General features: G+C 42.9%; 1 protein-coding gene across 4 annotated transcripts in view; it reads left to right on the forward strand.

Moving 5' to 3' along the window:
• MYT1 (myelin transcription factor 1) overlaps positions 1–14,815 on the forward strand; it is a 121,811-nt gene extending 106,996 nt beyond the window's left edge. For all 4 annotated transcript variants that reach the window (XM_066586175.1, XM_066586176.1, XM_066586178.1 and 1 more), the window contains 5 exons: positions 2,580–2,801; positions 2,926–3,017; positions 6,414–6,517; positions 7,669–7,812; positions 9,721–14,815. In XM_066586175.1, coding sequence (XP_066442272.1) covers positions 2,580–2,801; positions 2,926–3,017; positions 6,414–6,517; positions 7,669–7,812; positions 9,721–9,861 — 703 coding nt within the window. In that variant the 3' untranslated portion in view covers positions 9,862–14,815. The remainder of the gene's footprint in view (positions 1–2,579; positions 2,802–2,925; positions 3,018–6,413; positions 6,518–7,668; positions 7,813–9,720) is intronic.
• The last annotated feature ends 1,937 nt before the right edge of the window (positions 14,816–16,752 follow it).

Raw genomic sequence — 16,752 nt, forward strand, 5'->3', positions numbered from 1 at the left:
CATCTCTGTTTATTACCTTACTCCTTAGAATATCTAAGGACTCCTTACTTTCTGTTTTTAATGGTTGGGTTTTTTTTCCGTGCGTATTCATTGCGTTTTTCACATGCGCAAAAAAACACAAGATGACCCCTATGATTTCTGACGTATTCACTGCCTATTTACGTGATCCCACTGCCTTTGATGGGCTCTTTCAGTCCGTAATTCGGACCAAACTAATGTATAAAACAGAAGGGTTCTTTCCACTCATTTTCCATTTTTACTTTAGCGGAAAAAAGCACTGCAGTTTGCGCTTTTTGTTAAAGGGAAAGCAGATGGAAAGGAACTGAGCGTAACCACGGCTCAGAAAACCCCACTGAAACGGGAAGTAGAACACAACCCTTTTTTCTGTTTTGCGGCTTCCCTGACAGAACAGCAGAACATAAAGCAAGCGCTGATGTGAGCAAGCCCTGACAATATGCTTGGGTTTCCTGGCATGGTTTACCGTAACAAGCCCTGCAGTCCGTTTATCCGTAACGTATTCTCCAATCCTTCACGGGGGTATCACCTTGGAAAGTATTTACATCTTCCAAGAACTGTGTACACCAAGGGCGATCAGAGACGGAAATGAAAAATGAAATGCATTTAAATCCCAGCTCCCAGCGGCAGCGAGCGACAGTCACTATGGCAAAAGCGTTACGCAGCAGCAACATATTTATAATCTCCCGTGGCTGCAAAGTGCATATTGTCACCGGGTGGTAAGCAACTGGTCTTCTATCAATAGTTACCCCCAGCGGTTGGGCTAAGCATTCCGGAATGGAAGCTATTCTGTCGCTCTGTCAGGGTATTACAGGCTGCTTGGAACAAGGCTGAGCTCTGCTGCCACCCACCAAGAGAAGAGCAATTCAGGATCCATCACTGTGTTAATCATTCTTCAAATAAACGACGGCAGATGTTAAACCAAATCCCTCTCTTTACAATTATCACAAATGGGAAGAAACTACGACAAACAGCCTTGCCGCTTTCATTTACGTGTTTGCCCTCTAAGGGGTTAACACGGCGCAGACAGATGTTTGACATGGTTTAATACTGTTGCAAGAGACGTAATGAACGTTCTATTAGCCACATAAGGCAGGTAGCAGAAGTGCCATAAAGGTGTGATAGAGAAGCAGGCTCTCTCTCCGGAGGGTTCACTAATTTGCTCTTCCATGTAGGAACATGCGGTTTTCTTATAAATTTTCCGAGGTTCCTGCTGGTGAAGATATTAGGAAAAAAACTCGCCTGCATTTACAGACAATTAAAATCAAGATCAGCGTTTTTTTTAGCGAGAAATGACAGAATGCCGGGGCCTCGGCTCACAGGGCAATCTGTAGGGAGAAGAGGATCGTGTGCAGCAAGTAAAGCGAGACGTAAGGTGGATCATCGCTGAAGGTACCTTTAGGCGGGGCGGTTATCGCCCATATTCGGGTGACAGTGATCCCGTGTACACGCAGACACTCACAGGGCACTGAGCGAGAAATCACTCAATTGTCAGAGTCGCTTGGCTTTTAGCTCACCAAAGACCAACGACTATCGGGACGTGTGAACAGGCAATAGTTCGTTCTGAACAACTGTCTGCTTGCAGTGAATGGAAGCGTGTGAGCGGTAGAGATCTTCATTCTCGGAACGACTGTCGCTGCTGCGTGGAAGCACAGGAATGATAGTCAGTGGGACGGCTGTCGGGCACCTATGCCGCCGGCAGTCGTTGCATATAAAGGTGCCTCAAGGCTTGTTCACATGGACAATTTTAGCATCCAGGTTCTGTCCGGCTCTGAAACTGATGAAACGTCGACCCATTAAAGTCAATCTGTATATTCACATGTGCTCCTTCACGCGGGTGTATGCACTAATGAGCACGCTTCAGCACAACACATTTGGGCAGTGAACACGGTTGATTTGCACCCATATCGGTGCCTTTTACTGTACTGTTTGGCGCACGCAGGGCCTGTTCGTATGCACATACAGCACACACCCGCCCTGATTTAAAAGGCTATTTAGCTTAAGGTCCAGATGTGTTCCTTTCCCCATGATTTTGTGAGCGAGTACCTGCCATGTACGCTGCTGTGAACATTGGGTGTGACTGCAGTATTATACCTGCACAGGTGTGTGACTGGTTTGTGTAAGCAAGCGTGCCAAGTGTATGAACTACATGCGGGTATGTGGCGTGTGAGACTGGAGGGTATGCAGAGTGTATGCAGGTTTGCAGATTGTGTGCAGGGACTTTCACAATATTTCCTCCTTGTATAGTGCTTTTTGGCTTGTAGGATGAATTAAGTGCCGTCGCCTTTGCCATGGGAACCAATAATGCTTGTCCCACCAATGGATGCGCGGCTGTAAAACGTGCCGATGGATTCCAATGGGCATCTTGTAAATGTCTGAATGCAGCTCTGGATGTGAATGGAGTATAAGACATGATGTAACTCAGTATTAATAGATGATAAGTAAAGCCAAAATGACATGCAAAAAAGTCTACTGAGCTGTGAAACTGCAGTCTAGTTTTACATCCACACAATATGTGACATTTGCAGAAATCTATCTAAACGTTTCTTTTGCGCTCTGCTCAGGTGCCCCGTTCCAGGCTGTGATGGACTTGGACACATAAGCGGTAAATACGCTTCTCACCGCAGTGCGTCCGGCTGTCCTCTGGCGGCTCGGAGACAGAAGGAGGGAACTCTGAATGGATCTGCATTCTCCTGGAAATCTCTGAAAAATGAAGGTCCAACCTGCCCAACCCCGGGCTGTGACGGATCCGGCCATGCCAATGGAAGCTTCTTAACCCACAGGAGGTGAGACATACTGCTTTAGAATGGCCTGCTTCTGTCTATAGAAGCTCTATCCTGTTTCATTACAGGCAGTTGAATCTCTTGTGTATACAGATTGGTAATGGAATAACTCGGATCTTTTCTTTAGCCTGTCAGGTTGCCCACGAGCCTCTTTTGCTGGGAAAAAGGGAAAACTCTCAGGGGATGAGCTTCTTGGAACAAAATTCAAGACTAGCGATGGTAAGCGAATACAAACGGTGTCAAATCTGCTAGGTTTACAGTACAAACCCCCCAAAAATTGCCAAAAATGTGTAGTGACTGACCAGTTAGAAATACAGAGTGATACAGTCCACTAGGCATGTCACAGCACAGAAGTTTAGGGAACATGTCATCACCTTTGAGTCCCATAAACTACGTTATGGAGCTCAAAATATGAGGAAATGAGGAGTCCGAGGTGAGCTATGTTATACAGTGTCCCGCCAATGTTCGCCAGCGCCAGCAGTGTGACTCTTTTCATTTCATTCTGCGCATGCGCTCTCCCATAGAGATGAATAGGTGAGCTCGCACAGAGAGCAAACTGAAAAGAGTTACGCTGGTGACATGCAAAGACTTCAGGTGAGCACAGCACAAGAACGGGGCCCCGGGGAATATAAAATAGCTCTCCTGGGACTCCCCGTTCCCTCACCTTTGAGCCCCTTAACTTTGTAATGATGTGACAGTAAAAAGAAACCCTAGTGTCTTATATGTAGTGATGCCGATAGTGGAGTCATATCTAGGGAATCCTAGGGGGTGGGCAAGAGAGGGCAGGAAAATAAAGTGAACTAGACACACGGACCATGTGAGGAGAGTAAGACCAGAAGACCGAAGAGTGCAGAATTTATCTGGGACCCCTCTCTGTGTAAATATATCAACCGTTTATATGGTAAACAAGCATGTACGCCCCTAACCCACTGCGCAAGCATCGGAATAACATCATTCATCCAGATACACAAAATAAGCTTTGCGGCTTGTAATAGAGCCTCGTGTAATAGCTGACGCTGAATACTGGTGGCCCTCAACCAAACCCAGCAAATCAAACTTAAGGGCGAGAGGGACAGAAACGCCCATGAAACTAATCAAGAAACGAATCACTTGAGTGCAGTAGCCTTGTATGTACAGATAAGAGGAGGAGGGTACTGTGGTAGTGCCCAAAAAGGTATCTCCTAGATACCCTGAGATGGCTAGTCAATTATATATTATTCACCAAGTCTATCTTACGATGGCCAGGGTGGCTAAATAATGCCCTGGTAGAGGTGATATATGCCATAAATTAGCACCAGGGAGGTATGTTTGATAGTACCTGGGTGCCTCGTTCCTGCTCTGTGTCCCCGCATGCACTTTTCACATGGCTCTGTGCCATTCATCTCTACGGCGGGGTGCAGGCACAAAGCCTTGTGAAAAAGTCATGCTGTGTGCGCACATCAATTTTACACAGACACAGTTTATGGGGCGCAAAGGTGATGCTGGGTTCCCTTTAAAGGGATGGTCCAGGACTGTAATATTGATGACCAATCCTCAGGATGTGTAATCAATAACGGATTGGCAGGGGTCCGCCGTTCAGGACCCCCAGCAATCAGCTGTTATCTGGTTCACTGTCAGTGTTGACAGAGCAGAAAGCGGACAGCCACATTGCAGCAGCCTGGGTTGGTATTGTCTTGGGTCTAGAGCAGTGGATCCCCATCCAACAACTCTTGATGACCTATTATGAGGATAGGTCACCAATAGTTCAATCCCGAACAACCCCTTTAAAGGGCCACTCTGGGGAAAGCTTTTACTGCTTCACGGGATGCAATTGCCATATAGTGCCTACTACAGGAGATAACATACTGTCATATTGATAAATTAGCCCCTCCTCTCCCCATCATCCCATATGGCCTGCACTGTGACTAGTGGAATCTTCCGGCACTCTAGAAGTCACTTTCTATATTCATTCCTATGAGGCTTGCTTTGCGGATGTCATAGAGATGTATAGAGAAAGTCACTTCCAATCCAAGCTGTGTCATCAACTAGTCACAGTGCAGATGATGTGGGACAACACGGGACCAGAGGAGAGCAGCTATTTTGACAGGTGTAGTCAAAAAGACTCATCCAGCGCTGAATCTCAATACTGCTATCCAATAGTGAAATAACAATAGTGTGCTCAAATAGGAAGGCATGGATGCGCTACACGATGGGGGCCCTGGAACATGGGCTTCAATTGTGTTGTGGCCTCTGTAGGAGAGAGTAAACGATGGCTCCATGCATGTATCATTGCAGAAGGAGGCCACTACCGGTCATAGCCGCCGTCCCATGGGATTTAGAAAGACGCGGAAAGCAGATTTCTGCTTCTCACATGTTGCTCTACAACATTACTTTTACTCTCTGCCTCTTACAGGGGCCATAATACAAAGTTGAAATCTATATTCTGGGGCCCCTAGGGGCCCATGCACCATACCACTATGTAGTGGATCTGTGTCTTCCTATTCAAGTACGCTATTATTTCACTATGGGACACCAGTACTGAGATATAGCACTGGATTTGGCTTTTTGACTGCATCCTGTATAGCCATCAGGAACAGGAAGTATGTAATTTTCAGTAGTATGCTCCGTATGGCAATAGCACCCCGGGGAAGCAATAAAAGTTTCTCCAAAGTGTCCCATTAGGCCTCTTTCACGAGGGCGACAAAGTCGCTTGATTTTCTCACGTTGCAATAATGTTACTGATCGCATGTATGTGAAGCCCATGTTTTTCTATGGGTTCCTTCACAGTTGCAATGTCAAAACATTGTCAAAAAAAAGTCGAAACGCCTGTGGGTTTCGCGATATGCCCACAACTTGCGATGTTTTGTAGTCTATGTTTTCCTATGGACCCTTCCTCTCTGCTGCATCGCATTGCACGAAAACGTGGTGCAATCCAACTTTGACAGTAGGATTTCCTACTGTCAAAGCCCTAAACTAAGCTCTAGCTGCAGGAAAAAATAAAAAAAAAACACAAACATCACCTAAGAAGTGGTGTCCGACTCCGCTGCATCTTCTCCCCGGTCCCTAGCAGTTGTCTTCAGCATCTCTTCTGGCCCAGAATTGCAAAATCCCTGCCTCGAAGAAGCACTGCCTCTGACTGGCTAAGGACCGAAGCTCAGCCAATCAGAGCCAGCACTCGATGAATCAATCACAGCCAATGAATGGCGCTGAATCAATCACAGTGCTCAGCCAATTAAAGACAGCACTTCCTAGAGGCGGGGATTTTCCAATCCTCGGCCAGAAGACATGCTGAAGACCAGTGCCGGGGACTGGGGGAAAATGCGGCAGAGCAGGACAGCACTTCTTAGGTGATGTATTCTTTTTTTTTTTGCACTTAGGGCTTATTTTCAGGGTAGAGCTTATATTTATAGCCCTCCCCCAGGACCCTTTCCCCCCTGAAAATCCTAACACGTGCTACAAAGTCGTGCGACTTTGTAGCGCCACAAAATCACGATATCGCCACGAGAAAACGCAGTGATATCGCGCAGACCACCGATGCGATAACGCTACAATTTTCTTGCGGCGATATTGTGTCGCCTGTCTGAAATAGGCCTTTAGCCACTTATATGTGCCAATCTGACGTGTCTATTTTTGCAGTTTTAGAAAATGATGAGGAAATCAAGCAGCTCAACAAGGAAATAAACGAGCTTACAGAATCCAACTCGGAGATGGAGGCCGACATGGTGAACCTGCAATCACAGGTCAGTGCTATATCTTGGCATGTCAGCAAACACTGAATTTCTCTACACTAAGGTCACATTCACACGGTTGTATAGAATTTTGGTATGTGAACAAACAAAAATTTAAAAAATATATATATAAATAATTACTATGCAGTGAGGCCCATTGTAAAGAGGTTGTCCAAATTATATTATCTCTGAAAACCCCTTTCCCCATTCACTAACATAACAAATAGACATATACCCACCTGTCCCCGATATCGCCGTGTCCCGCATCGGTGCTTGGTCCTCCGTTTCCAGTGTTTGTGTGCAGGCTACCGTCATGCCGATGACAGAGCTTAGTGATCGATTTGTCATGTTAGTGCATGGGGAACAGGGTTTTCAGAGAAAGTACAACTTGGACAACATTACTCTTAGTCGTCCGAACCCCCTGTTTTTGGTAGGGATTGGCAACTCCCGAATGTGCATGTTGAACTCTCAACTTTGCCCCAAGAGATGATATTGGCGTAAAAAGTTGGAGCGGGCACACTGAATCACAAGTCCCGATGCTGTTGCTTCTCCTGGACATAAGCTGCCACTACAGCGGTCTGGATTTGGCTTTCTCCACAAAACACAAGACCACTTGGCTGAACTGAACATTTGTGTGTTTGTGGCAGTCGGTTGAAATAGCTGTTAGTCAAGCGAATATTCAGCCATCAGCTATTAAAGGTATATGGGAGCCTTAATATTGCCATCAAAGCAGAGAAGGCTTCTTAATCGTGGGGATGCCATCACAAACTATTAAAGGGGTATTCAGGGCATTTAACCCCTTACAGTATTAATGACTTCTGGTGATCAGCTGATCTCAGCTCTTGCACTCATTTCAGTTAGCCGCATGTTTACAGCTCCAACCGCATCGGGAGTGGAGCAGGAAGTGCAATAGAATGTGTAGCTCCTATTAAAAACAACAGAAGCTATAACTTCTGGCTCCAACCAGACTGCAGTCAATGTGGGGGGCTGAGATCAGCTGATTGCCAGGGATCTCAACTAGTGGACCCCACAAATCAATTATTGATGAGCAAGTGATTAAATGCCTGGAATACCCCTTTAAGACTGTAAGAGTAATATGCGCTAGAATTATATATCTATCGTCTGCTTGTTGACACTTCTAAATATGTTCTCATTAAAATCAGATCACAACAATGGAGAAGAACCTGAAGAACATAGAAGAGGAGAATAAAGTGATAGAAGAACAGAATGAAGCTCTGTTTGTGGAACTTTCTGGGCTAAGCCAGGCACTTATACGAAGTCTTACCAACATCCGCCTTCCACACATGGTGAGTTTTGTGCTGCTGCCATGTAGTGATCATTTGCAAAGTCATCTGCTGCCAGCACTGTTCCTTTTTTCTCCTTCTGAAGTGGGGGTGTTTATTATTACAGGGTATGTCCAGTCTCTAACTATTGATGACTTAACCTCAGCATAGGTCATCAATAGTTGATCAGCAGGGGTCTGCCGTCGAGGACCCTCACTAATCAGCTGTTCACTGGGCTGTTGTATGAGTGTACCGAGTGGAAACTGAGGATTCCATACACTTTGTAGGGTCCGGGTTCATACTGCAATCACCAGCCTAGTAATCAGTGGAGTCTACAGCGGAAGTTCCCCGCTAATCAGATATTAATGACTTATTCTGAGGGAAGGTCATCAGCATATAGAAGCTGGTCAACCTCTTTAAAGAGGGTGTATGAGATTAAAAAATAGCCCCTATACCACACACAGACTGTGAACAAAAGCACTAGGGTGAAAGCAATTAGCTATTCAACCCTGATTTCATAATAGGTGATTTCACAGCTCACCTCCTCTCCCTCCCTGCACAAAGCATGCCCACAACACTCTCACAAAGAAGTCTATAGATGATGGTCACATCTCACCTCCACCTCCTTCTCCTACCTGTACAAGTCACAGAGCATGCCCACAACACTTTCCTAATAAAAGTCAGAAGGTAATGGTCACAGCTCACCTTATGCTCCTCCTCCCTGCACAGGTCACAGAGCATGCCCACAACACTCTCTATGGCCCATGAGGCTGCTGTAAAGTGTATTTCTAAATACTGTTAACTGCAGCTCAGGCAGGATGGCCGCCCCCACAGTCATGTACACAAAATAGAATAAAAAAGTGTACATTCAGAAAATAAGAACAGATTAGGCAAATGAAAAATGTTTCACTACCTTATTTTCATAAATAAAAAAAATACATAAGTGAAACATTCCTTTTAAAATCACGAATGGAAATATGTCTTTATCAGAATGCAGAAGAAAAATTGATAACTAAAAATAGATAAATTAAAAAAGTTGTATTTCATTAAAGAGGTTGTCCAACTTGTAGCTGTTTTGCTGCAGGAAGCAGACAGCTCTGTATGTTGTGCTGTGGCCTGGGTTGGTACTGCAGGCTGAGTCCAATTCACTTCAATAGGACTAAGCTTGCAGCACCAACCTGGGCCACTGTACAATGTATGGAGTTATCTGTTTCCTGCAGCAAAACAGTTAAAAGTGGGAGAACCCCTTTAAAAGGCCACTCTGATGATTTTTGTTTTCATTCATTATGTAGCTATAACCTTAGTGTTACCTTGATTAGTTATTCTTTTCTATCTGAAACCATCTCCTCAGATGGTCATGTGATCTCAGATCTACTTGGGGTTATCTATTCATTTTCTAGTCAATTTCTCAGTCTGTGTTATGTTGTTGCATGATCCCTACCACATAAACTGCCTAAAGGGGGACACAGATACTCCTGTCCCAGTTACTGATAATGATCACACAGCTCCTGCCACACAGTTGTAATAGAGGAGATCACAGCTCATTCTTCTGACTGTATTCTTATGGTCTGTAACTTATTTAGGGGAGTATAGAAGATAGTAATGAAACTGACCCTACAGCAGGCAAAAATGGTATAGCCTCAGCTAATGCTGTGCTGATGCATCATGAGATAAATTAAAAGTGAGTGCAACATTTTTACCTTCAAGATGGTGCCTGACAAGCATCAGACAGGGGGGTGCACTGCAGGAAAGTTACTACAATAAACAGAGGAGACCTCCAGGGTGTGACAGGCAATCAGGTGATGGGGGCAAGTACAGAAAATTTGTTTTCAACAGGGTGCCCTTTCAATTACTACAGTTTCTATATATTCATTCATATTCTTAAAAGGGCTAATATAATTGTATTACTGTATTTATTCATTTTTGTTACAGGAACCAATAAGTGAGCAGAACTTTGATGCCTATGTGACTACCCTGACCGATATGTACAGTAACCAAGAGTGTTACCAAAACCCAGAGAACAAAGCACTGCTTGAGACCATCAAACAAGCAGTCAAAGGTATCCAGGTGTAATGAGGGGATAAGAGGTTGCTCCCATCTAGTATTCAGGTTCACAAGCCTTGTGCTCTGTGCATTGAATAACAAACTTAACGGACCAAAATGAGTTAAAAAAAGAAATCCCAAAAAAAGCTGGACAAAGACTGAACTTACAAATGTATATGGAAGCCAGGCAGGAAGTTCGGACTCATCCAAAAAAAAATAGAAGAAGAGGTGTTACCTACCTGTAATTGGCAGCGGTGATTGACTGTGAATGGGCCCATGTTGTCCAACTATAGCGTGTAAAGACACAAAGGAATCCGCAGCAAATCCTTGAGGTTTGTACATGGACCAAACTCATTCCAGAAGCCAAAATGGAAGCTTTATCTCTGCTGACTCTCTGTCTGGGCCATTTTACTCCTTGTGTCTTTTGAAGAATCACCTGGCAAGGGAAGACAAAAGACAAGTATTACGAGAAGAGCCGTAACTATTTTTTATTTTCTGTTTCCGGTTTTCACAAGAAACATTTTAAGAGCAGTTCTTTAATTCCAACAGAAGCGCAAAGGTTTAAAGGTTCTCAGGGAAGCTTTTGGAGTTACCAACTGCATAGTCCAATATTTTTTCCTTATTTTTGTGTCTTAACCCTAGTGTAAGCAGTTGGAGGTCAGAAACTCAGTGTAAAACGCGTGAGACTAAATGTAATACACGTCGGTGGCTGACCACTCTGGCAGTAAGGGTGGGATGGCTACCTTGTGTCATGTTACAGTGTCTATCTTTTTTTTTATTGCAATTGTGTTTTGTCTTCATCCCTAGTGTGCTGCAGTGAAAGCTTTGTGAAGCAGAGAGATTTATACGCCCCTCGGGAATGGTGGTGTGCCTTTTAGGGTTCCAAAATTTGGCATGACCATGATTCGTGACCACCTTGAACACGTGGCTGTATAAATGTTTGCTGCATTTGACATGCTGAAGTCTCATGTGCTGAAATATGAAAATATGAAAATTTTATTTTTTGGGAACATTTTTATTGTGAACGCAGGCAATATTTTTTGTCTTTTTTTAATTTATCAGCTGAAAAAAAAAAAACAATTACAGATTATTTTTTAAAACCCCCATAGTAGAGCTATCAATCAATTGTAAGAAGCCTAGGCAAGAAAAAGAAAAAAAATACAGAGCTATCCAGGCAACTTATCTCACGACATGCTTAAAGTTATTCTGTTTTTATGCTGTTTATTTATGATGGATCAAAGTTCTTCTCATACAATGAACTGGACCCACGCTTTTTTAACATAGTTTTTTTTATTTATTGCTAAATGTGTGCTTCGGGAAACAGTAAACCAGGAAAAGACAAAAGAAAACTGTAAACCAGGCCAAGACATAGGCAAAAAACACTAAACCAGGCCAAGACATAGGAAAAAAACACTAAACCAGGCCAAGACATAGGAAAAAAACACTAAACCAGGCCAAGACATAGGAAAAAAACACTAAACCAGGCCAAGACATAGGAAAAAAACACTAAACCAGGCCAAGACGTAGGAAAAAAACACTAAACCAGGCCAAGACGTAGGAAAAAAACACTAAACCAGGCCAAGACGTAGAAACAAAGAGTAAACGGAAGAGAAAACACTGTTTTTAATAAAAGGTTTAAAGGGAACCTGTCGCTACATTTTTTCCAATGATAGCCAATGGTAATGTTAGATGTGAAGCTTGATGAAGACTATGAAGCTACCTTTACTATTTTGAAGTGATGCTCCACAAATATGAATCTTAAAGCACTTCGCGTTCTGGAAGCAAAGTGGATCCTCCGTTGGGCTGTCCATCTCACACTCTGGTTCGGGCTCTCTTCTAGTTCTGATGTTTAAACCTGACCCATTGAGGTCTTGATTGACGCATCCAGCACAGGCCGCTGGAGACATCTTGCAATGCAATGCTTTTGCGAATGCACCACTGAGACGGATCCGGATCATGCACAGTGAAGTACTATCTGCTGAACACGTCATGAACAACAAGCCTTGAAATGCAAGATATCTCCAGCGGCCACTTCTGCAGACATTCATCAAGACCTCAGGAGGGTGTGTTTAGACATCAGAGTTAGAAGAGAGCCCGGACCAAAACATGAGTTGTAGCGCCCATCGGACGGTCCACTTTGCTTTTGCATACAGTGCGGGAAGCTCCTTAAGAGTCATATGTGTTTAGTGGAACATCATTTCAAAATAATAAAGGTAGCTTCATAATCTTCATTGTGACCCCCATCTAACATCCCCATTGGTTATCAATGTAGTGACAGGCTCACTTTAAAGTGACCTTCCAGTGCCGAACAAACCAAAATGGCCACACTGCTCCCCTGACTACTTCTAGTATTGCTAGCGCACTGGTAGCTTGCACAACAGCACTGGGCAAACAGAGCAGCGTGTAGTGTCTTACACTAATGATGCCCCAACAAATCACAATGCGTCAGAGAAGCAGTGCAGCCACTTTGGTACGAGACCGGAGGTTTGCTTTAAAGGTCTTTTTACACAGGTCGACCATTGTGCACAAGGGCTCACCCAATTATTGCCCCATGTAAAGATGCTTGTTCACCCAATTATTACCCATGAAATACTTGTTTGTTGGCTGATTGCATCTTTTGTGCAGCCAGAAAAATAATCATTCTTGGTCGCACATCGCCCAGGAAATGTACTATTGGGAATGATGATAGTAAATGGAGGACATGGGTGCCGAACAATCATATGAACAATCATTCATCCTGCAGTAGTTTCTGAATCAGCCTCTGCGAAAGGCCAAGCAAACAAGCGTTGGTCTCCATGATCGGTGCTTGTCGAACGCCAATACTGACCTGTGGAAAAGGGCCCTTTAACTGCGCATATACTTTCCAAAACTGTCACACATCTGTTCATCTGACAACTGTTTCTCCCAGTTCCCCTCTACACATGAACGTTCAGCTTAACCAATCATGTGTTTAGGGAGGTAAGCCATAGTCAGACAGCTCTGGCGCCAACTTATCTCCTAGGGAACAAAATGATCAGATGTTGAAATTCAGCGTCCCTGATCCTTCTTTCTCCTGACACAATCTATAGGAGGGAAGCTGAGCCGCCCCCAAACACATTAGAGTAGTTTGGCCCTGCCTTACTGAGATGCACTATCCTACACCACTAAGCATGAAGTAAAAGTTCAAAGGTTCTGCCCTTACGTTTTATCCTTTTATCATTTCCCTATTTTTCTAGGCTTTTTAGAGCAATCAGTTGCATGACATACAGCACTAAAAGGGTTCCGAGTACTACTCTACTTCTCATTGTGCACTTTAAGATCTTTGTGGATTCCAAGTAAGAGCCAGTAAAAGAAATCAACTAGTGCACTGAGGCTTTCCGTGGAAATTCTGGATGCGACTGCTTTTTGTAGTGCAGAATATAAGCAGGGAATACTTTAAATACGTAGTACTGGGCGCGTAGGACTCTTTACAGTCAGCAAAGTTTATTTCTAGATTTCGAGGTGTTGAAGATTAGATGTATTTTGCAAATTCATCCCACAGCCTTGCTTTTGTAAATAAGCCCCGCCCTGTTTGTGAATGCAAACCCGTTTTAGCCTATTACCCGTAGAACAGCTGCACTTCCACGGAAAAAAAAAAACTATAGATATAGGTTTAATAATTGTGTAAATTATTTAATTTTTTGGCAAGTTCTGTTGTAATTTATTCATTCTAAACATTTGATATTTATTTAAAGTTTATGTTAATTTATTATTGTTTTTTTTTTTTTTTTGTAACTCGACACCACATGGTAATAACGGGAAAGAGCAAAACATATTACGGAAAAAAAAAATTATTTAAAAAAAAAAAAGAAAAATGTGAAAAATAAAAAAAATAAAAACTTTTGAAAAATTATATTCCACGGGAAAATAATAAATAAAAACGCTATCTACAGCTAATAGTTTTGATGAAACTTAGTTATTTTTTATATATTTTGTTATTTATTCTTTTAAACAATGGGAATTTTTTTAAAAATATTTTATAAAACAGGAGTTTTGATATTTTTGTTTATTTTAATTTTATCGGGCAAAGGGGGAAAAAAATCTTTTTTTGGTTTTGTTGTAATTGCTTTTGTTTAATTTATGTAATTCCCTTTTGTGCTGGAGACGACTTCATCGATGACGGTCTTCTCTTATCACAAAAGGGCCACAATATTGCAGGCACTGATGACAGTATATAAAATGCTGTATTTATTTATTATTTAAGTAAAAAAAAAAAAAAAAAAGAAAATGAACATGTGAACTTGTATATTTATTTTGTCATGTTTGTGAGTCTGTTATGTGATTGTTTATGTGAAGAAATTCCTGTTAATATTTAAAGTAAAATAACAAAAAATAATACTATTAATAATAAGAATAATAAAAGCTTGCATTGAAGGCTGATGCAGACTAGCTGTTGTTCTGTGATAATCTTTCAGATACTGTGAATCCGGCCTCAGGGAACTTTCAAAAACCAACTTAACTTCACTTCACAAATAAAACTCACGTTCTACTTGTGGATATCTGTCTTTTTTATTGTTCTTTTTATACAGCTGTGTGATAAAAACCAATGGCCTTTATCTGACAGGGAGGATATGTGGCAGAGTGGCCACTGGAGTGCCAGGTTTCTGCCACTAGGGGGCCAGATTTCAGGGAAATGTTAAGCAGAGAAAGGGTGTTTTCTATTTTGGAGTTGGCCAATTACGCAAATTAGATCCACCTCAGAGGGTTAAAGAGTCTCTATTTTGGCCCCTGACCTTGGGAAAGAGAAGGCTAAGCCAAAGCCCTTTGGGAGCTATGTAGCAGTGGCCAAAGTGCACCGAGGTAAAAATGTACCTTGCAAAGTGGGTTTTTGAGGTTGCTGGGTAGTAGACCTAGTGGCTGACAGTAAGGAACTAAATGTCTAGCTAGTAGGCCAGGTGGCCAGGCTTTATTTTTGTTCCTGTACCGTAAAGTTTATTTTGTTGCACTGTGATGTATAAACTGCTGTGACGAGTGAATAAAGCTGGCAGGAGCCAGACTTAAACTTGAATCCACGGTCTAAGAGTGAATTTCTTCATGTGCCCACCATTTTAATCCAGAGATGGTGATTGCCCGTGAGTTGACATCCATCAAGTTGTAACATGTGGTGCAGGTATGCTACGGCACAAGATGGCACAAAGTTTGCTGTGATGCAATTTAAAGAGCCATAAGGCTGAATTGTAGAGTCTGTGGTTTTTACAAGAAGTTGCTTCTGCAAGACTTAAAGGGCCAGGAGCCCAATCGCAAAGTCTGTCTCTGATTAGAGAGGCATACGCAAAAAGACTGTGATATGTGCTGAATTCGGAAGAGTCTGTCTCTGCGGAGAGGGAGACCACAAGACTGTCTGATTTTGCTGAGGAGAAGAGACTGCTGTCATGAAGGCTTTGACTGTGAGGGAGGGCTGCAGAGGGCCATGGATAAATGAACTGCTGCACAAAGTAGATGTTGTCTGATAACCCTGGAGGTCCACTCCAACTCTACCATTCTAAAGGTTCATTTCCTACTGCGCACCTTGTATTGAAAGATGTAAATTATGCCAATGCTAAGAGCAACCAATGAAAACCATGTGAGAGAACGGACTATTGTGTTTTCAGATATCAAGTGACCAGGAGGCTAAGTGTTCCCTGTGAGTGTTTGCCAAGTGATAAGCAGCCACGTTTGCTGAGGTGGAGTGATATCATTGCTAGGAGGAACCAACCTCATGAGCAGATGGCTTTTTAGACTGTAGACTGGGAGAAGCTCTGTTCGAGTTTAGATTCAGAATGATGTGGTTGTGAACCTCAACAGTAGGTGGTTGTAACTACTATGTGGCGCCAAAAGCTGTGTTGGAGGTGCACTAGTGAGCATGGATGTGCACCTGACTGTCCATTGGTTTGGAGGCTTGAAAACCTGGAAAAGAAATAGCATAAAATGCTGGTGAGTAGAATCCCACTAGGGGTTGAGTTGGATCCTAATCAGGAGGTCTTAAGAGCACCTTCAGATGTATTGCAGTTCGTTGAGTTGGGTCCAGAGACCAGTGAGACTTTTCTTGTTACTTTCGTTACTGATTGTGGAACTATACAATATGAACTTATAAAGTGTAAAGAAGTGAGTGTTTGGTGCATACTGGACAGAGAATGTCCTTATTTATGGCAGTAGTGGAAGGGATGAGAACAACCTCCTGCAGAGTCTGCTGTTCAGCTGTCCAAAGAGGAGTGGCAGAGGAACGTTCTTATGTTAATGGTGTACGGAGTCTGTCGCTGTCAGAATGGTGACTAGAATAGGTCGAAAGTATGTCCAGAGATGATGTCATGTAAGGGGGAGAGTCCTGAAAGCGGTGGGACTACTTTAATGTCTGCTGAGGTCGTGCAGCTTAAAACTTCCACTGCCAAAAATCCACAGTGAATATGGCCCATATGAACACACCCTTAGCATAAAGATCAAAAGAAGAGAAGAATGGCTGCAAATCCTAATACCTTTACTATATAACAAAATGTTTGGCCTTGTTATGGGCCATGTTCACACTTGTGCTAGGACGTAGATGGGGTTTTCTTGTGGATTCAATCATTTTTGGCAAAAAAAGAGCATAACACAGCATGTAAAAGAACCCACTGTATGTCTCCAGATGAAATGAGAGGTGTAGACATGCTCCATACACCTCTATGGATGCCCTGTCATATCGTCTGTGTACAAGATGACAAAAGTGGAAGATGAAGGGGCTCAGTCCCCATCCGGAAATGTTGCAACACAATTTGCAATAAAGCAAACAGGACTTATTTATTTTCAGAAGAAGTAAAATGGTTACACGCAGGTAGAGGCACAAACTTACTGGCTACATATAGCAAGGACACAGCCTTGAACTGCCACAACAGCAGTCATGCAGCAGTTTCTAGAGAAAATAACATCGCCATTAAGAGCTTTTTTTTT

The sequence above is a fragment of the Eleutherodactylus coqui genome, chromosome 13, assembly GCF_035609145.1.
Source record: "Eleutherodactylus coqui strain aEleCoq1 chromosome 13, aEleCoq1.hap1, whole genome shotgun sequence".
Taxonomy (NCBI): Eukaryota; Metazoa; Chordata; class Amphibia; order Anura; family Eleutherodactylidae; genus Eleutherodactylus; species Eleutherodactylus coqui.